The sequence below is a fragment of the Sceloporus occidentalis genome, unplaced genomic scaffold (genome assembly GCF_023333645.1).
Source record: "Sceloporus occidentalis isolate IW3139 unplaced genomic scaffold, rSceOcc1.0.p SCAF_10, whole genome shotgun sequence".
NCBI lineage: Eukaryota > Metazoa > Chordata > Lepidosauria > Squamata > Phrynosomatidae > Sceloporus > Sceloporus occidentalis.
The window spans coordinates 39185149-39198639 of record NW_028316990.1 but is presented as its reverse complement, the minus strand read 5'-3'; the positions used below and the strand labels follow the sequence as shown (position 1 = coordinate 39198639).

At 61.9% G+C, this 13491-nt stretch overlaps 3 protein-coding genes across 18 annotated transcripts; 2 read left to right on the top strand and 1 right to left on the bottom strand.

The window, feature by feature from the left end:
- The first annotated feature begins 16 nt into the window (after positions 1–16).
- LOC149306575 (U11/U12 small nuclear ribonucleoprotein 25 kDa protein-like) lies at positions 17–1586 on the top strand. The gene is made up of 5 exons (XM_089539910.1): positions 17–172; positions 254–350; positions 450–555; positions 681–755; positions 924–1586. The coding sequence occupies exons 1-5, from the start codon at positions 17–19 to the stop codon at positions 976–978; spliced, it is 489 nt and encodes a 162-aa protein (XP_089396036.1). The 3' UTR covers positions 979–1586.
- RHBDF1 (rhomboid 5 homolog 1) lies at positions 1508–11651 on the bottom strand. Of its 15 annotated transcripts, none has more exons than XM_089539892.1 (19): positions 11613–11645; positions 10193–10343; positions 9890–10053; positions 8494–8618; positions 7749–7962; positions 7279–7485; positions 6117–6239; positions 5865–6028; positions 5301–5558; positions 5086–5197; positions 4694–4768; positions 4346–4507; positions 4108–4208; positions 3763–3826; positions 3376–3470; positions 3002–3077; positions 2815–2915; positions 2510–2663; positions 1508–2148 (listed from the first exon to the last, which is right to left on the bottom strand). In XM_089539892.1, the coding sequence occupies exons 1-19, from the start codon at positions 11625–11627 to the stop codon at positions 1729–1731; spliced, it is 2781 nt and encodes a 926-aa protein (XP_089396018.1). In that variant the 5' UTR covers positions 11628–11645; the 3' UTR covers positions 1508–1728. The 15 variants fall into 15 exon arrangements, with proteins under 15 accessions (XP_089396018.1, XP_089396020.1, XP_089396017.1 ...); XM_089539894.1 differs by lacking the exon at positions 11613–11645 and adding an exon at positions 10949–11104 and having other exon boundaries at positions 8494–8598; XM_089539898.1 differs by having other exon boundaries at positions 1807–2148; positions 2815–2866; positions 3002–3078; positions 3381–3470.
- Positions 11652–12054: 403 nt separating this feature from the next.
- On the top strand, positions 12055–13246 carry MPG (N-methylpurine DNA glycosylase). Of its 2 annotated transcripts, none has more exons than XM_089539909.1 (3): positions 12055–12227; positions 12313–12517; positions 12724–13246. In XM_089539909.1, the coding sequence occupies exons 1-3, from the start codon at positions 12057–12059 to the stop codon at positions 13107–13109; spliced, it is 762 nt and encodes a 253-aa protein (XP_089396035.1). In that variant the 5' UTR covers positions 12055–12056; the 3' UTR covers positions 13110–13246. The 2 variants fall into 2 exon arrangements, with proteins under 2 accessions (XP_089396035.1, XP_089396034.1); XM_089539908.1 differs by having other exon boundaries at positions 12679–13246.
- The last annotated feature ends 245 nt before the right edge of the window (positions 13247–13491 follow it).

Sequence of the window (13491 nt, the reverse complement as noted above, 5' to 3'; positions counted from 1 at the left end):
GCGGGCTCAGGGAGGGATGGAGGCGCCGGAGCCCCAGGGGCGGCAGCAGCAGCAGCAGCAGGAGGAGGAGGAGGAGGAGGCTGAGCTGGCGCACGCGGCGGCGCTGGCGCTCTGGCAGTCGGGCCTGGCCCGCCTCGTCCGGGACCCGCTGCTCTGCGACCTCCCTGCGCAGGTGGGCGGAGTTCGAAGCGGAAGGGGCGGGGCGGTGGCCGGAAGGGGCGTGTCCGCCAATGCCTGTCTTCCCCGCCCGCAGGTGACGGCGGAGGAGATCGGCTCGCAGGTGGCGCTGGAGTACGGCCAGGCGATGACGGTGCGCGTGCGCAGAGCCGACGCCCCCGAGGCCCCGCTCCGTAAGTGCTCCGGTGGGGCGGGAGGGAGGGAGGGAGGGGGCCCTGCTCCTCCGGGGCCTGCCTTGACGCCCTCCTCCTCCTCCTCCTCCTCCTCGGCAGCGGTGGTGGTGGTGCAGAACGCGAGCGTGGCGGAGCTGAAGAAGGCCATCCAGCGGTTCGTGCAGCTGCGGCAGGAGCGCGAGGGCGGCGTCCAGCACCTCGGATGGTCAGCCAGCCAGGGACCCCTGGGCCCCGAGGGAGGGAGCCAGGGAGGGAGGGAGGCGGCCCTGGGCCCTGCTGCTGCTGCTGCTGCTGGGACCCCCCTGATCCCCGGACCCCTCTCCCCCGCAGGAGGTACGTGTGGCGGACGTATTGCTTGGCCTTCGGAGGAGAGAAGCTGACTGACGACAGGAAGAAACTGAGAGAGTGAGCCTCCTTTCTTTCGGGGAACTGGGTGGGGAGCAGCCCAGGCTGGGAAGGGGCCCAGCAAACCCCCCCCCCAAAGCCCTGGAGCCAGGCCCTGGGAGGCCAGGAGGGGAGAGGGCTTGGAGGGAGCGCCTGGCAGGCAAGTAACGCCCGGCGCACTGCCTTTAGGTACGGCATCCGGAACCGGGATGAAGTCACCTTCGTGAAAAAGCTCCGGAAATGAAAGACAAGCCCCAGACAGCCCAGAGAGAGAGGGAGTCTGGAGCCTCTGGCTTGGCTGCCGCCGGAGGGAAGCTGGCCTTTGCGGAAGGCTCCCTGGCCCTTCCCTGGGGGCAGCCATGGAGGCACAGCCCTCCTGCAAGCTGACCAGAGCCCTGCTGCCTGTCTCTCTCTCTGAGTGGGAAGAGGCCCTCCCTTGGGAGCCACATGCAGAGGCCTGCCCTGCAGGACACAGGTCACCGGGGGAGAGAGCAGGAGGATGGCTGGATGGCTGCCTTGGGCCAGAAGAGGCCTCCAGGGGCCTTTGCAATAAAGCATGAGACGGAGCGACTGTGGAGGTCTTTAAGCAGGGGCCTGGTAGCGACTCAGGGGCAGAGCCAGGGAGCTTTCTGAAAACTCAGCCAAGAGCCAAGCCCCAACTACCAGGAGCAGCTTTTCCTATGGATCAGCCCTAGTTCAGGGTCTTGGCCCCAGTGGCAGCGGTGCGTTTGGGGCCCATTGGTCAACAGTAAGAGTCAGAGTCACTCAGGAGATTTGTAAATGTAGCTAAAACGCTACTTTGTGTATTTAATCGCCACCTGGGCAACAAGTAATAAATCTCATTAAAAAGGCCACTTTGGCATTAGCAGTAATAAAAATATGGCAGCAAAAAGGGTTCAGTAAAACCGAACAAGGCACAGACCTTCCCTTGGCAGAATACAGTCTCTGAGCTAAGGCAATGGGGGGCAGCAGCGGGCGCCAGCCCCAGCCGGCCTCAGTGGAGCTGGGCGTCCAGGTCGTACTTCTCGCAGAACTTGTCGGTGAAGGGGAGGCAGGTGAGGACCTCGCACCACTCGCAGTGGAGCGGATGGACGTAGAAGAGCACCACCAGGCCGGAGAGCAGCCCGGCAAAGACCAGCTGGCAGACGATGATCTGGCAGCGCTTTCGGTACAGGTCAAACTTGCCGAAGCTGATGTAGGGCAGGAAGGCGAAGGAGAGGAAGAGGCCGCTGACAAAGCCACCGATGTGGGCAAAGTTGTCGATCCAGGGCAGGAGGCCGAAGGCAAAGAGGGAAAGCACCACCGCCAGCAACTTGAAGAAAGCCCGCCAGGGTCGCGCCAGGATCTGCCAGCTCTGGAAGAGCTCCACAAAGAGGCAGGCCAGGATGCCAAACTGGCACCCGGCGGGGCCCACCTGAGGGAACGGGGAAGCTCCCATGAGGCAGGCAGTACCCCTGAAACCCGTCCTTCCTGGCTGCCCTCTCTAAACCTTCACTGCACCTACTGGCTCCACGGAGGAGCTGATAACCCCTCTTTAGGAAGAGAACAGGCCCAGAGTTGGGGGGACGGTGCAGGAAGAAGGGTGGGAGCTGCTGTTTTCAGGTGCAGCCTCTGGGCCATCTGTGTCCTGAATGGAAATGGCAAGGGATGTCTCCAAATGAGCACAAAAGCTGAGGCGGCTGGGGTGTGCCCTGAGGTGGGATTGCCCTCAAGGGCTTGGCAGTTCTCCACCTTGGCCATAGAGGGTAAGGGGAAAATGGGTTTAGGAGAGATACCTCTGCACGGTATGGCAGGAAAATGGCGCTGGCCAGGTTGCCTGTGATGCCGCTCAGCAAGTAGATGATGGAGATGCGATGCCAGCCAGCCAGTTTCTCCAAGTCTCGCAAGATGGTCATCTGGAAGCAGACTGACACCAGGCAGTGCAGGATCCTTGTGGGCACAAGAGAGAGGGGCTGGGATAGGTAGGGGGCAGTACCATGCCCCACACTTTGTCCCTGCCAGGGAAAAGGAAGAGAAACTCCCCCAGCATCCCCCCATAAGCAGCCTGAGCTGGTAATGCTCTGCCCCCTCATAACCTTACCCCGCATGAAGGAAGAGTGACAACCAAAGCCGGTAGACCTGATCCGGGATCTCTGGGTTGAGGAAGGGGAGGAGACCACAAACGTCATCCATGCAGTGCACCTGGAGAGGCACAGAGCCTGCGCTCAGCCCCAGCAGGGCCCCAGAAGGGAGACTGCAGGGGAGGAGGGGCAGTGCAGCAGGCGTACCTGGGAGCAGAGAGTGGCCTCTTCATGGAAGTAGCCATGCATGAAGGTGCAGTACTCCCGCGAGGTGATCTCACACCTGGGAAGAGAGAATCCCGAGAACCAGCAAGTTAAATACAACGCCAGGATGTTGGGGGGTGGAGATGGGGGTGAGGTACTGTCTGGTCTAGTTCTGCGCCATCAGAAGCACAACAAATGAGGCAAGGGTTCCCAAGGGCTCTGGCCCAGCTCCCTCTGACAGTTCTTGGATAAACTGAGTTTTGGAAACTGATCTGGAAAGTGCCAAGGGGAGCCACCCAACCCAAGAGGAATCCTAGGCATTCTGGGGTGCGGGGGTTTACCAACCCAGCCTGGTCAGCACAGGGACCCTCCCCTACCTTCCCTTGGTGCCGATGCAGCAAGGCCGACCAGTGATCACACAGTCCATGTGGAGGTGGTTGGTGTGGTTGCCAGCACTGTTCTTGGTGCAGATCTGGGGGAAGAAAAGAAGCCAGGAGCATTTTGGTCTCCTCCCTCACCTCCCCACCAATCTTTTGAGAAAGGCCTGAAAGCTGGGGCAGATGGCCCAACAAGTTGGCTCTGGAGGGGGGCATCCCAAGCAGAAAGCCTGGATTCTGTGGGCAACCTCTCTGGAAAGCAGTCATGTAGCAGCTAATAGAAATGTCCCTCACCTTGTTTCCTGGACACCCCTGTGAATGACAGTAATGGAGGAGACGGTGCAAAGTTGGGGACAGAGAGTCTCACCCTTTTCCCACAAGACTTACCGGCCACCTGGTGATGTCATCTGGCCACTCATGGGGATCCATGGAAGCCGGCTGCTCACATACCCTGCAGAGGAGTGTCCGATGATGCTCAGGGCAGCTGGCTTTGGAACAGGGTGGGCACCAGGCAGGCCTGAAGTTCCAGAGCCCCAGCACTGGTGGGGGAAGGCCAGCTCGCTCTCTTCAGCTTTGCCAAACCCTCAGCCAAACTCCCCATAAAGAGGAGATTCTGGTAATAGGAACAGCTGGCCTACTTGAGGGAGTGGGAGGCAGAAAACAGCAGCTGCCTGGCTATGCCCCCTCCCACCACGTACCCACAGTCACAGAGAGTGGCCAGACAGCACCTACCTGGGGTCCTGGTGACACACTGATCCAAACTGCCGCTTATCTCCTGCCAGCAGGGGGGCACTGGGATGGCGTGGCCACTTCACCCACACAGCCAAGGTGGACTTTAAAGGAAAGAAGCATGGTGAGGGTCAGCGAAAGAGCCCTGTATCTTAGGGGGTGGCCCCTAGACAACGGAAACCGCAACCCAACCCAACCATCTCTGGAAGGGATCCCTCAGGGGCATGTGGCATGCACTCACGGAGCACTCCTCCTCGGCCGTCTGGAGGCAGCCAGACTTGTCGTTCCGCACGCAGCAGGCCGAGTGTTTCTCCCGCTCGCGGGCAGCACTGATGAACCTGTGCACCTGCTGGTCCTGCCTCATGCAGGGGGCAAATTTGGCGCCCAAGTGGATGAGGGCTTCCTGGGAAAGGGACAACAGATGCAGTACCATCCTCAGTGGCACTGTGGCCAGGACAGTGCCCAAGGTGGAATCCCCTACAGGAAGGAAGAGCTGGGGTGGGCACCTAGGTTGCCAGGGTGGAGGGCTTGGGGGTGCAGATACATTTCTGTGAGGGCTGTGAGGGTGAAATCTGGTGAAGACACTCACCGAGCTGGGCCCGATCCAGAAGTTCTCCTGCTGGATGTATTTCACATTCTCATAAACACCACGGTTTCTCAAGACCTGCCAGGAAGAAAAGAAATCTTGGGGTGGGGGGAAAGAGGGCAAAGCTGGGAAGGGAGTGGGGCTGGAGGGAGCTGCAACTGGCCAGCCACCCTTCCCACAGACGCAATGGGGCAGGGAGAGGCCAGGAGCAGTGCCTCCCTCACGACTGGCTCAAGAAACTGACCACAGTCCCAGCTCTTCATTTTCTCACAGATGAGGCCTCTCCACCGCCCCAGGCAGCCTCTCCCCCTGGGGCTGCTGGTCAGCGTTTCCCCCAGAAAGCCTCCTAGGAAGCCTTCCAGCACCCCTCTCCCATTACTGCTCCTCCAACTCACCGAATCCACCGTTTCATGCTGGGAAAAGCCCACAGGGGCAATTCCATAGATGGACACGGACAGAATGGTGATGAGGGAGTGGACGAAGGTGACCCAGTAGGTGAAGAACGGCCTGCGTGGGTGAGAGGGAGAAGCCATCAGGGGCTCAAGCCCAGCAGGGGAGCAAAATTGCTCCCCAGCAGCCAGCCAGCCAGGCAGCCCGCCCAGCCACCCACCGGTGGTCATCCATGTCCTCAATCTGCTGCTTGACGAAGCTGTCAATGCGCTTGCGATATGTCCGGTTGGTCAGCCGGCCCACCATGCCCAGGCCGTAGGGACGCTTCTCCTTCGCAAAGAACTTGCGCACTGGCACTGTGATGCGCTGGCCACGCCGCTGCAGTCCCAGGCTCACCACCTCCTGCCGCAGGCGCACCTTGGGCTGCATATGCAATGCTGAGCCCTCCTTCTGCTTCCGCCAGCCACGCTCCAGGGGGCTGGAACACAGAGGGACATGCCTGTGCCACAAGGTCCACCACACAAGCCAGAGGCACAAGAAGCCCAGCATTGAAGAGGATGGGAAGGAGGAGCAGCAGGGCCAGGAACTGCCCCCCCTGCCCTCCCACAGCTAAACCCCCAAAGAGAGGCAACCAGCTCAGTTGGTTGGGCTTCCCAAGGCAGAGGAGCTCTCCTGGCCTGAGCAATGAGAGACAGGGCCTTTGGAGTCATGGCACCTCTCCCTCCAAGTGCTGCACAGCTCTCTGCTGCTCCCTCCTCCTTCCACGGATCCCCAGGAGACTCACAGCATCAGGTGGCTCCTCTCCAGCTCACTTCTGTCCAATGCGCCTCCTGTGAGAGCCGGCTGGTCCAGCTGGATCTTCATGTCCATTTCCCCGATGGCAGCTTCAGAGGGCGACTCAAAAACTTCATCGGGGTATGTTGAGAACTCTTCGTGCAGGACTCCTTCCTGGGCAAGAAAAGGGAGAGTCAGCAGTGGAAGGCTAGAAGGTGCCGGTCAGCTGGCACTGTCTACCCACCCATCCGCCAAGCCTTACCCGAGCAAAGAAGGAGGTGTCCAGCTCATCCGGAAAGTCCACTGTGTCTTCCTCCAAAAAACTGGCTGGGGTGAAGCTGCGGGGTCGGGCCCTCCGGAGGGTGCTGTCCTTCACAGAACGGCCCTGTCAGGCAGGAAAGGTCACAGAAATGGCATGGCTGCAGGTACCCCAAGGGTCATCTACTCCAACCCCTGAGGAGGCAGGAATCTGCAGCTACAGCATCCCTGAGAAGTGGCCATCCAACTGCCCTTTAAAAGCCAGAGACATAAATCTTGGCTTATTTACTTCCTGTGCATAAGAACACACAGTTCAGGTAATTCTATCTCCACTGTATGAGAATAGAAAAGATACATGGCTCGGGCCTGAGTTACTTGCAGGAGCGCTTCTCCCTACATAATCCGCCCCGCACTCTTAGAACATCTGGGAAGTTCTTACTAGAATATGATAATACCAGGCTAATGACAACTTCACATCAGGCGTTCACTGCCACGGCCCCAAGATTATGGAATGGCCTACCGGAAGAGATCCGTCTCATTACTACCTTAGAGGCCTTGAAGAAGGCACTCAAAACGGATCTCTTCTGGTGGGCTTATCCACTGCATTCCATATAAAACGGTTACGACGACTGCTCTTCCTTGACTCTGATTGTTGGCTAATGGACAAATTGCAATTTTTAGAGAACTAATAGGAATTCTTGGTAAATTCAGTGTGAGTATTTTAGTGCTGTATTGATTGTAAATTGTAAGGGTGTAATCCCGCCTCGATCCGTGGGAGAGGCAGGAGGTATAATCTATATTATCATCATCATCATCATCATTATCATCATCACTATTACAAAATCCCCGTGTGCTCTTGCATACTCTCTGAGAAGAAAAAAACCCACATGCATTTTATTTCAAATGAATTTTTCCCAAATTAATTCTTGAGGCAGCTCACAACTATTTTCCTTTACTGGAGGGAGAAGATATCTTGAATGGCCCCTGACTCACCACTGCCATGCCAGGCCAGCATCTCCCTCTCTTTGCTAATGCCCCCCAACCCCTCCTTCCACTCCCACCCAAAGGCTCAGGAATGTCCCAGATCAAGCCGTAACCCCACCCCACTGCCATCCTCTCGGAGGAGGCCTCCCCTGCCTGCCAACCATGCCATGCCCTTCCTTTACCTTCATGAGGGCAGCTGCAGCTCGGAAACTCATCTTGGCCACCGACTCCCGCTTCCGCCTCCGGGGCCAACGGTTGAAGCCCGACCGGGAGCTGGTGAAGGAACAGAGCGAAGTGGCCCCTGGCGTGATGGGAGTATGGGGCGCGCTGTAGCTGTCGTTCTCCTCAGCCATCCGGAATGCCCTCCCACGTGCCAGCGGGTCAATTATCTGCCCCCGAGGAGAGAGCATCAGTCAGTCAGGAGCAAAGGAAAGGGAGCCTCTGGGGAGAAGGCAGCACTGCAGTAAAGAGGAGTCTGGATCTCCTTCTTCTGGATCTGCTCTCAGGGGCTATTTCTGACTTAGTTTACAGCCAAGGTGTGAAGATCCTGCCCCCCTTCTCTGAGGCCAGAAGCAGATAGGCAAGGAGAATGGCACATACTGTGGCCCCAGAAAAGCTGCCTGCCCAGCCTCCCACCTTCACGCCCACTTACCCTTTGCATGCCCAGCTGGTAAGGGGGCACGTAAAGAGGGGGTGGTGTCTCAGTGCTGGCCAAAGAAATGTTGTCCTGACTAGGGAGGTCCATTTCACGGATGACTTGGGGCTTCAGCTTGCCATACCGCAGGCTGCAATGGCGCAGGGTCTTCCGTTGCCATTTCTGCGTGGCATCGTTCTCCTTGCTGATGCCAAACCAGTCTGCCGTGCCCCTGAAGAGAAGAGCAGAGAGTCGGGCAAACCCATGTGAGGATCCAGAAAGGCCCTTGATTGGCCCTTCCACATCTGAGACAGGTTCCACCAGGATCCCAGCAACACAGGCCTTGCGATGTGGGAGAGAAAGCAAAGGCAGCAGACCCCAAGATGGCTGCCCAGACGCCCAGCATACTAGCTCTGTAGCCAGGGGCAGGTTTAGCTATGTGGCTCTCGTGGTTAGTGGCATCTGTGACAGGGCAGAGTCCTAGGGGATTCCTGGTTAGCAGGGGTTCGCTCACAGCACAGGGGGGAGGGAAGGAAGGCTCAGGGAGGTACCGGTGGTGGTCTGTCGGGCAAGGCCCAGGAGGAGAGTGAGGGGCACAGCAACCAGGTTCCCTGGGAGGGGCAGTGGATCAGGCCGCCAGCCTCTGACTATGAGAAGGGATGTCGTGGGTGGGGGCGGTGGAGCAGGCCCTGCCCCCAAGGACCCACATGCACCTCACACAGGCATGCACTGGAGAAGGGGGTCACACCATCACTGCAGATACCTGAGGAGTGTTCTGGGCAGTGACGGGCGCTTTCTCAGACAGGGCCTCCTGCCCACCTGGCGCCCGTGAATGGGCAGGGTCTGAGTCCTCTCAAAGTGCACCTGCCTGCCGCAAAGGAGAGAGAGCTGAGGAGGGAGAGGGCCCAGAAGGGGGAGAGGGTCAGCAAGGGCCTTCTCCCCCCATCCTGAGGCCTCTGGGGGTCCTGGCTTTGTCCCCTCAGCCTTGCTCAAGGGCCAACTTATCCTCTGGACCCTGGGCCCGCTCTTGGGATTATGCATAAGGAATGCTGGGGGAAGAGGCTGAACAGGGCAGCCCCATGGCCCCACAAAGAGTGGTGGGTCTCTGGCTGGCAGGAGGAGGACCATATTCTGATCTCTCCCACTCCACATTGCCAGAGAGGCAGGAAGGAAGCCTTGCCAAGCTTCCGAGGGGCCAGCTTCTTATAGGGGTTGCTCAAGAGAGCCCCTCTAGCTGCTGGGGGTGGGATGCCACATACCCCAGTTGAGCCCAGGGATGCTGTCCTCCTCTATGGGTGCCACATCCTGTTTGCTATGCTTTCTAGAGACAGTAAGACACTCTCTTCTGGAGGTACCAGGTTTTTTTTTGGGGGGGGGGGCAATGGGGCAGGAATGACAGTGTTCCCAATGGGGAGGGCACTCTGGGGAGACAGTGGGAGGCCAGAAAGGAAGGAAGGAGAGCATGGCAGCCATGCAGAGGCCCTGGGGCTCAAGCCTGGCTGTTTCTGCACATGTGTGAGGCAACACATCAGGCACAAAACTCCCTAAACAGCAGCAAGGTTTTCAAGGCCCCGAAAAGCCTCCATCTGACCCTGACTGAACCCTGCAGCTAAGGCTGCAAAGCAGTGGTTCTCAACCTTTCTAATGTCACTACCCTTTAAGATAGTTCCTAACATTATGGTGACCCCCCAACCATAAAATTGCAATGTTTCGTTTCCTAAGACCATTGAAAACGGTCTTAGGCAGCCCCCATGAAAGTGACACTTGATCCCCAAGGGGTCATGACCCATGGATTGAGAACCAGTGTTCCAAAGGCTGGCACAGATCCCAGATAGGCTTGAGGGGGGTGCAAACCCACTATTGCCCATTGGGAGGGTCCAAAAAGATGCTGGCAGCAGGACCCTCAGGCCATCCAAGGCCAGGGCCAGGAGACGGTTCTCTGCTGGTCATGCCCTCTTCCATGCTGCTCTCCCAGCCAGCCAGCCAGCCAGGCCAGAACCAGAGCTCACTGTCCTGGGGCAACCTCCCTAGGGCAGCGTGGCAGCAGTAGCCCCGGCCTGGTGACATGCCAGTTGTCCATGGGCTTCCACTGGGGCCAGCGAGCCAGAACCCACCTCTGAGGTCCTTTACCCCTCCCCTGCCCCCCGGCCGGCTCCTACCTCCGGATGGTCTGGGTGATGGAGGTCTGGCGCTGGAGCCCCAGCCGGCGGCCCTCGTGGTGGGGAGACGGGAGGCGGGTGTTTTCGGCAGGCATGCTGACGCTCCGGAGGAAGGCCTGGCGCCTGGGGGGCTGCCAGAGGAACCCCGAGGGCAGGTCGGACCCCTGCAGCCAAGTCAGAAGCGGGTCAGAGGGCCTCCAACCCTTTGGGGCCCTGTGTCCCTTGCCCCTCCGCAGCCCCTCTTGATCCTGCCTTCCCACTTTAAAGAGTGGCTCAAGGGAGGCCCCGCTTGGTCTCCGGTACCTGCGCCAAGGCCGGCTCCTCGGCGGCCCCTCCGGCCCTCAGGGAGGTTGGCAGGGGGATGTCCAGCTTGAGACCCGGGGGCTTCTTCCGCTGGAGGCTGCTGGTGCTGTCCCTGCGGCCCCCTGACATGCTTCCGCTTCAGCTGCGGGCCCTGGAGAGAGGGAGGCCGGAGGGGTGAGGGGGGCCCCGGGAAGGCAGCCACGAAGCCCGGCCCAAGCCCCTTCCTCCCCCTCCGAGGGGGCTCTCCCTCCAGCCAAGGGAGGCTCCTGAGCATGCGCAGATGGCTGCCCCCGGCGCCCCACGGGGGGAAGCCGCTCCAGCCCCAGGGAGGGCAACGGAGGGTCTGCCCGCCGAGGGCGCCTGCCTCCCCAGCCCTCCCTCGGACTCCGGGGCTCAGACCTTCCCCGGGGCCCTCCGTCCTCCGCCCAGAGGCCCCGCTGCTGACCCGCATCGCCTCCGCCTCCCGACGGCCGGACCGCCAGCCCTTCCGGCCCCGGAGCGGAAGTCGCCGCCGCCGCCGCCGCCGCCATTTCCCTTGCCATTGGAGGGCCGGAAGCGCCCCTCCCGAGGCACCCTGGGAAATGTAGTCTCCACTCCCCGGCAGAGAGAGAGCGGTCCCCGCCCCGCCGCCCCTCGTGGACTACAATTCCCAGGGCGCCTCTGGAGCGGGCCTGGCAGAGGTCCCTCGGGAGGGGATCCTAGGCCCGAAGGCGGCCCTGGAGTGCTTGCCCCAGCCGGGAGGAGGGCCGTGCTCACCGCCGGGCGCTGGGCCTCCGGGGCCTGCTCCGTGCCGCTGCTGCTGCTGCTGGCGTCGGTGGGGCCCGGCCTGGACGCAGCTGCGGGGCCGGGAGCGGGAGGGCGGCCATGCAGCGGGGAGGGAGGGAGGGAGGGCGGCCTCCGGGAGCGGAGCGCCGGGCGGGGAAGGCCAGGCCGGAGGAGGAGGAGGCGGGCCGTGAGTCAGGGCTCAGGAATGCGAGGCAGAGAGGGAGGCGCAGGGGAAGGGGCTCCTCCTCCTCCTCCTCCTGAAGCGGAGCCGAGGCGGGGCAGGGACAGGGCCGGCAGGGGCCCGGGGCTGCCATGGGGCCTTGCCCTTTCCCTCCCTTGTCTCCATGAATGTCCGGCGGAGGGAGGGAAGGAGGGTCCCTGAATGGCCCCTTTGTGCCCAGGAAGGGAGAAGAATGGCCCCATTGAGTTCGCTCCCTCGGCGGCGGAGGAGGAGGAGGGAGGGAGGAAGGAAGGAAGGGAGCAGCCCCAGACCCGCCCCTCCCTTTGGGCATGGATCCCCTCAGAGCAGTCCCCTCTTCGGGCTCCCTGGGCCCAGCCCCCTGCCCTGCCCTGCCCTGCCCTGGAAGGGCCTGTCCGCGGGGCCCTTGCCCACCCTCCGGCCCCCACCGGCTTGCCTTTCCCGGGGGAGGCTCACCGGGCCAGGAGGCATCTCCCTCCTTCCTTCCTTCCTTCCCTGCCAGCCGCCCCCGAGACGCCAGCCCCAGGCGGAGGAGGAGGCGGCGGCGCAGAGGGCGGCCGGGGCTTTCCAGGCCGGTTATATTTAGCCCGCCTTCGCTGGGCAGCAGCTGCAGCAGCCCTTCCCTGCCTCCTTCCCTTCGGGAGCCGCCGCCCTTGGCTTCCCTGCAACACGAGAGAAGCCGAAAGGCCTGGCTGGCCCTGGGGCTGACGGGGCTGCGGTCCTCACTCAGGGCTGGCCATTATAGCCCTGGGAGAGTGACCCGCGAAGCGTAGGGCCTTGCCCACTGAAGCCCTCGAAACGGAGGCCGGGGTTCCGCCTGGCCTACCTGGCAGGGCCGTCCTGCTGGGGCTCTCCAGGCCAGGCCCCGCCCACTCCCTCCATTCCTGGGCGCCGGCGGCCATGCTGCTCCGTCGGAAGCGGCCCTCTCCTTCCGGAGAGGCGGCGGCGGCGGCGGCGACGAGGGGGGTCTCCGAGAGGGCGGCCTGGCCCTCTCCTGCCCCGGCACCCCGCCTGGGGTCGGCCTTCTTCGGCCAGCCCTGCGTCTGCCTGGCCCAGGCCCTGCTGGGGAAGGTGAGCCGGGAGGAAGGGGCTGGGCGGGCAGCAGCGCAGCATCTGAACCAGGGCCTCCCCCTCAGCCTCCCTCTGCCGCCCCCAGGTCCTGGTCCGGAGGCTCCCCGGGGGGCAGGAGCTCCGGGGGCGGATCGTGGAGACCGAGGCCTACCTGGGCGGCCAGGACAGCGCTTCCCACTCGAGCGGAGGCCGACGGACCCCCAGGAACGCCGCCATGTTCATGGCGCCTGGCACGCTCTACGTCTACCAGGTCTACGGCCTCTACTTCTGCCTGAACGTCTCCAGCCAAGGTAGGCCAGGCAGGCAGGCAGGAGGAGGAGCCCGCCTCCCCCGCCTGCTGCTCTTGAACTCAGGCCCCGCAGAGCCTCCCTTCTGCCCCAGGGCGCCCTCCAGCGGAAGGCAGGGAGCGGTGCAGGGAGGCCCACAGACCACTCTCAGACCCCCGGGGCAGGGGCTGTGGGGCTGCCCCAGACGGACCTCTGCCTCTGCTTTGCAGGGGAGGGGGCGGCGGTCCTGCTCCGCTCCCTGGAGCCCCTTCAGGGCCTGGAGGCCATGCGGCAGCAGAGGCACCTCCTCAGCCGGAGGAAGGGTCCGGCCACCCCCCTCAAAGACCGGCAGCTGTGCAACGGGCCGTCCAAGCTGTGCCAGGCGCTGGCCATAGACAAGAGCCTGGACCAGGAGGACCTGGCCTGCCACCCGGCCATCTGGTTGGAGCCTGGCCCCGGAGCGCCCGGCCAGGAGCCCGTGGTCTGCACCAGCCGAATCGGCATCAGCGGCGACTGGGCCCAGAAGCCCTTGCGCTTCTACCTCCGGGGGAACAGGTGCGTGAGCGTGGCCGACAGGAGAGCAGAGGAGGCCGCTGACCGCCAGACCCCTGGCTGAAGCCGGGCACCAGAAAGCGCAGCGCGAAAGGACAGTTGCTGCCAGGGGTCAAGTTGTGGGGCCTGAGGCCTGCCGGGTTTTTTTAAAGGGCTTCCCCATTTATGTGAATAAATAAAGCTGTTTCCTTTTGCATGAAATGGGCTTGCCCTGTCTGTATTCAGCCCAGGGGGGCACATCTCCAAACCTGGACAGAAGCCTCACAGTGCTTGGCGTTCCTGGCACTGACCTCTACTGTGGCCAGGGACATAACTATGGCAGTGGCAAAGGGTTGGTTAATGGGGGTGACAGGGGTACAGCCTAATACCAGCCCCCAGACCAGGCCAGCGGAAGAGGCAGGGAGTCTCCCTACAAGCGCTCTCCCTGCGCAGCGTCCCACACAAGG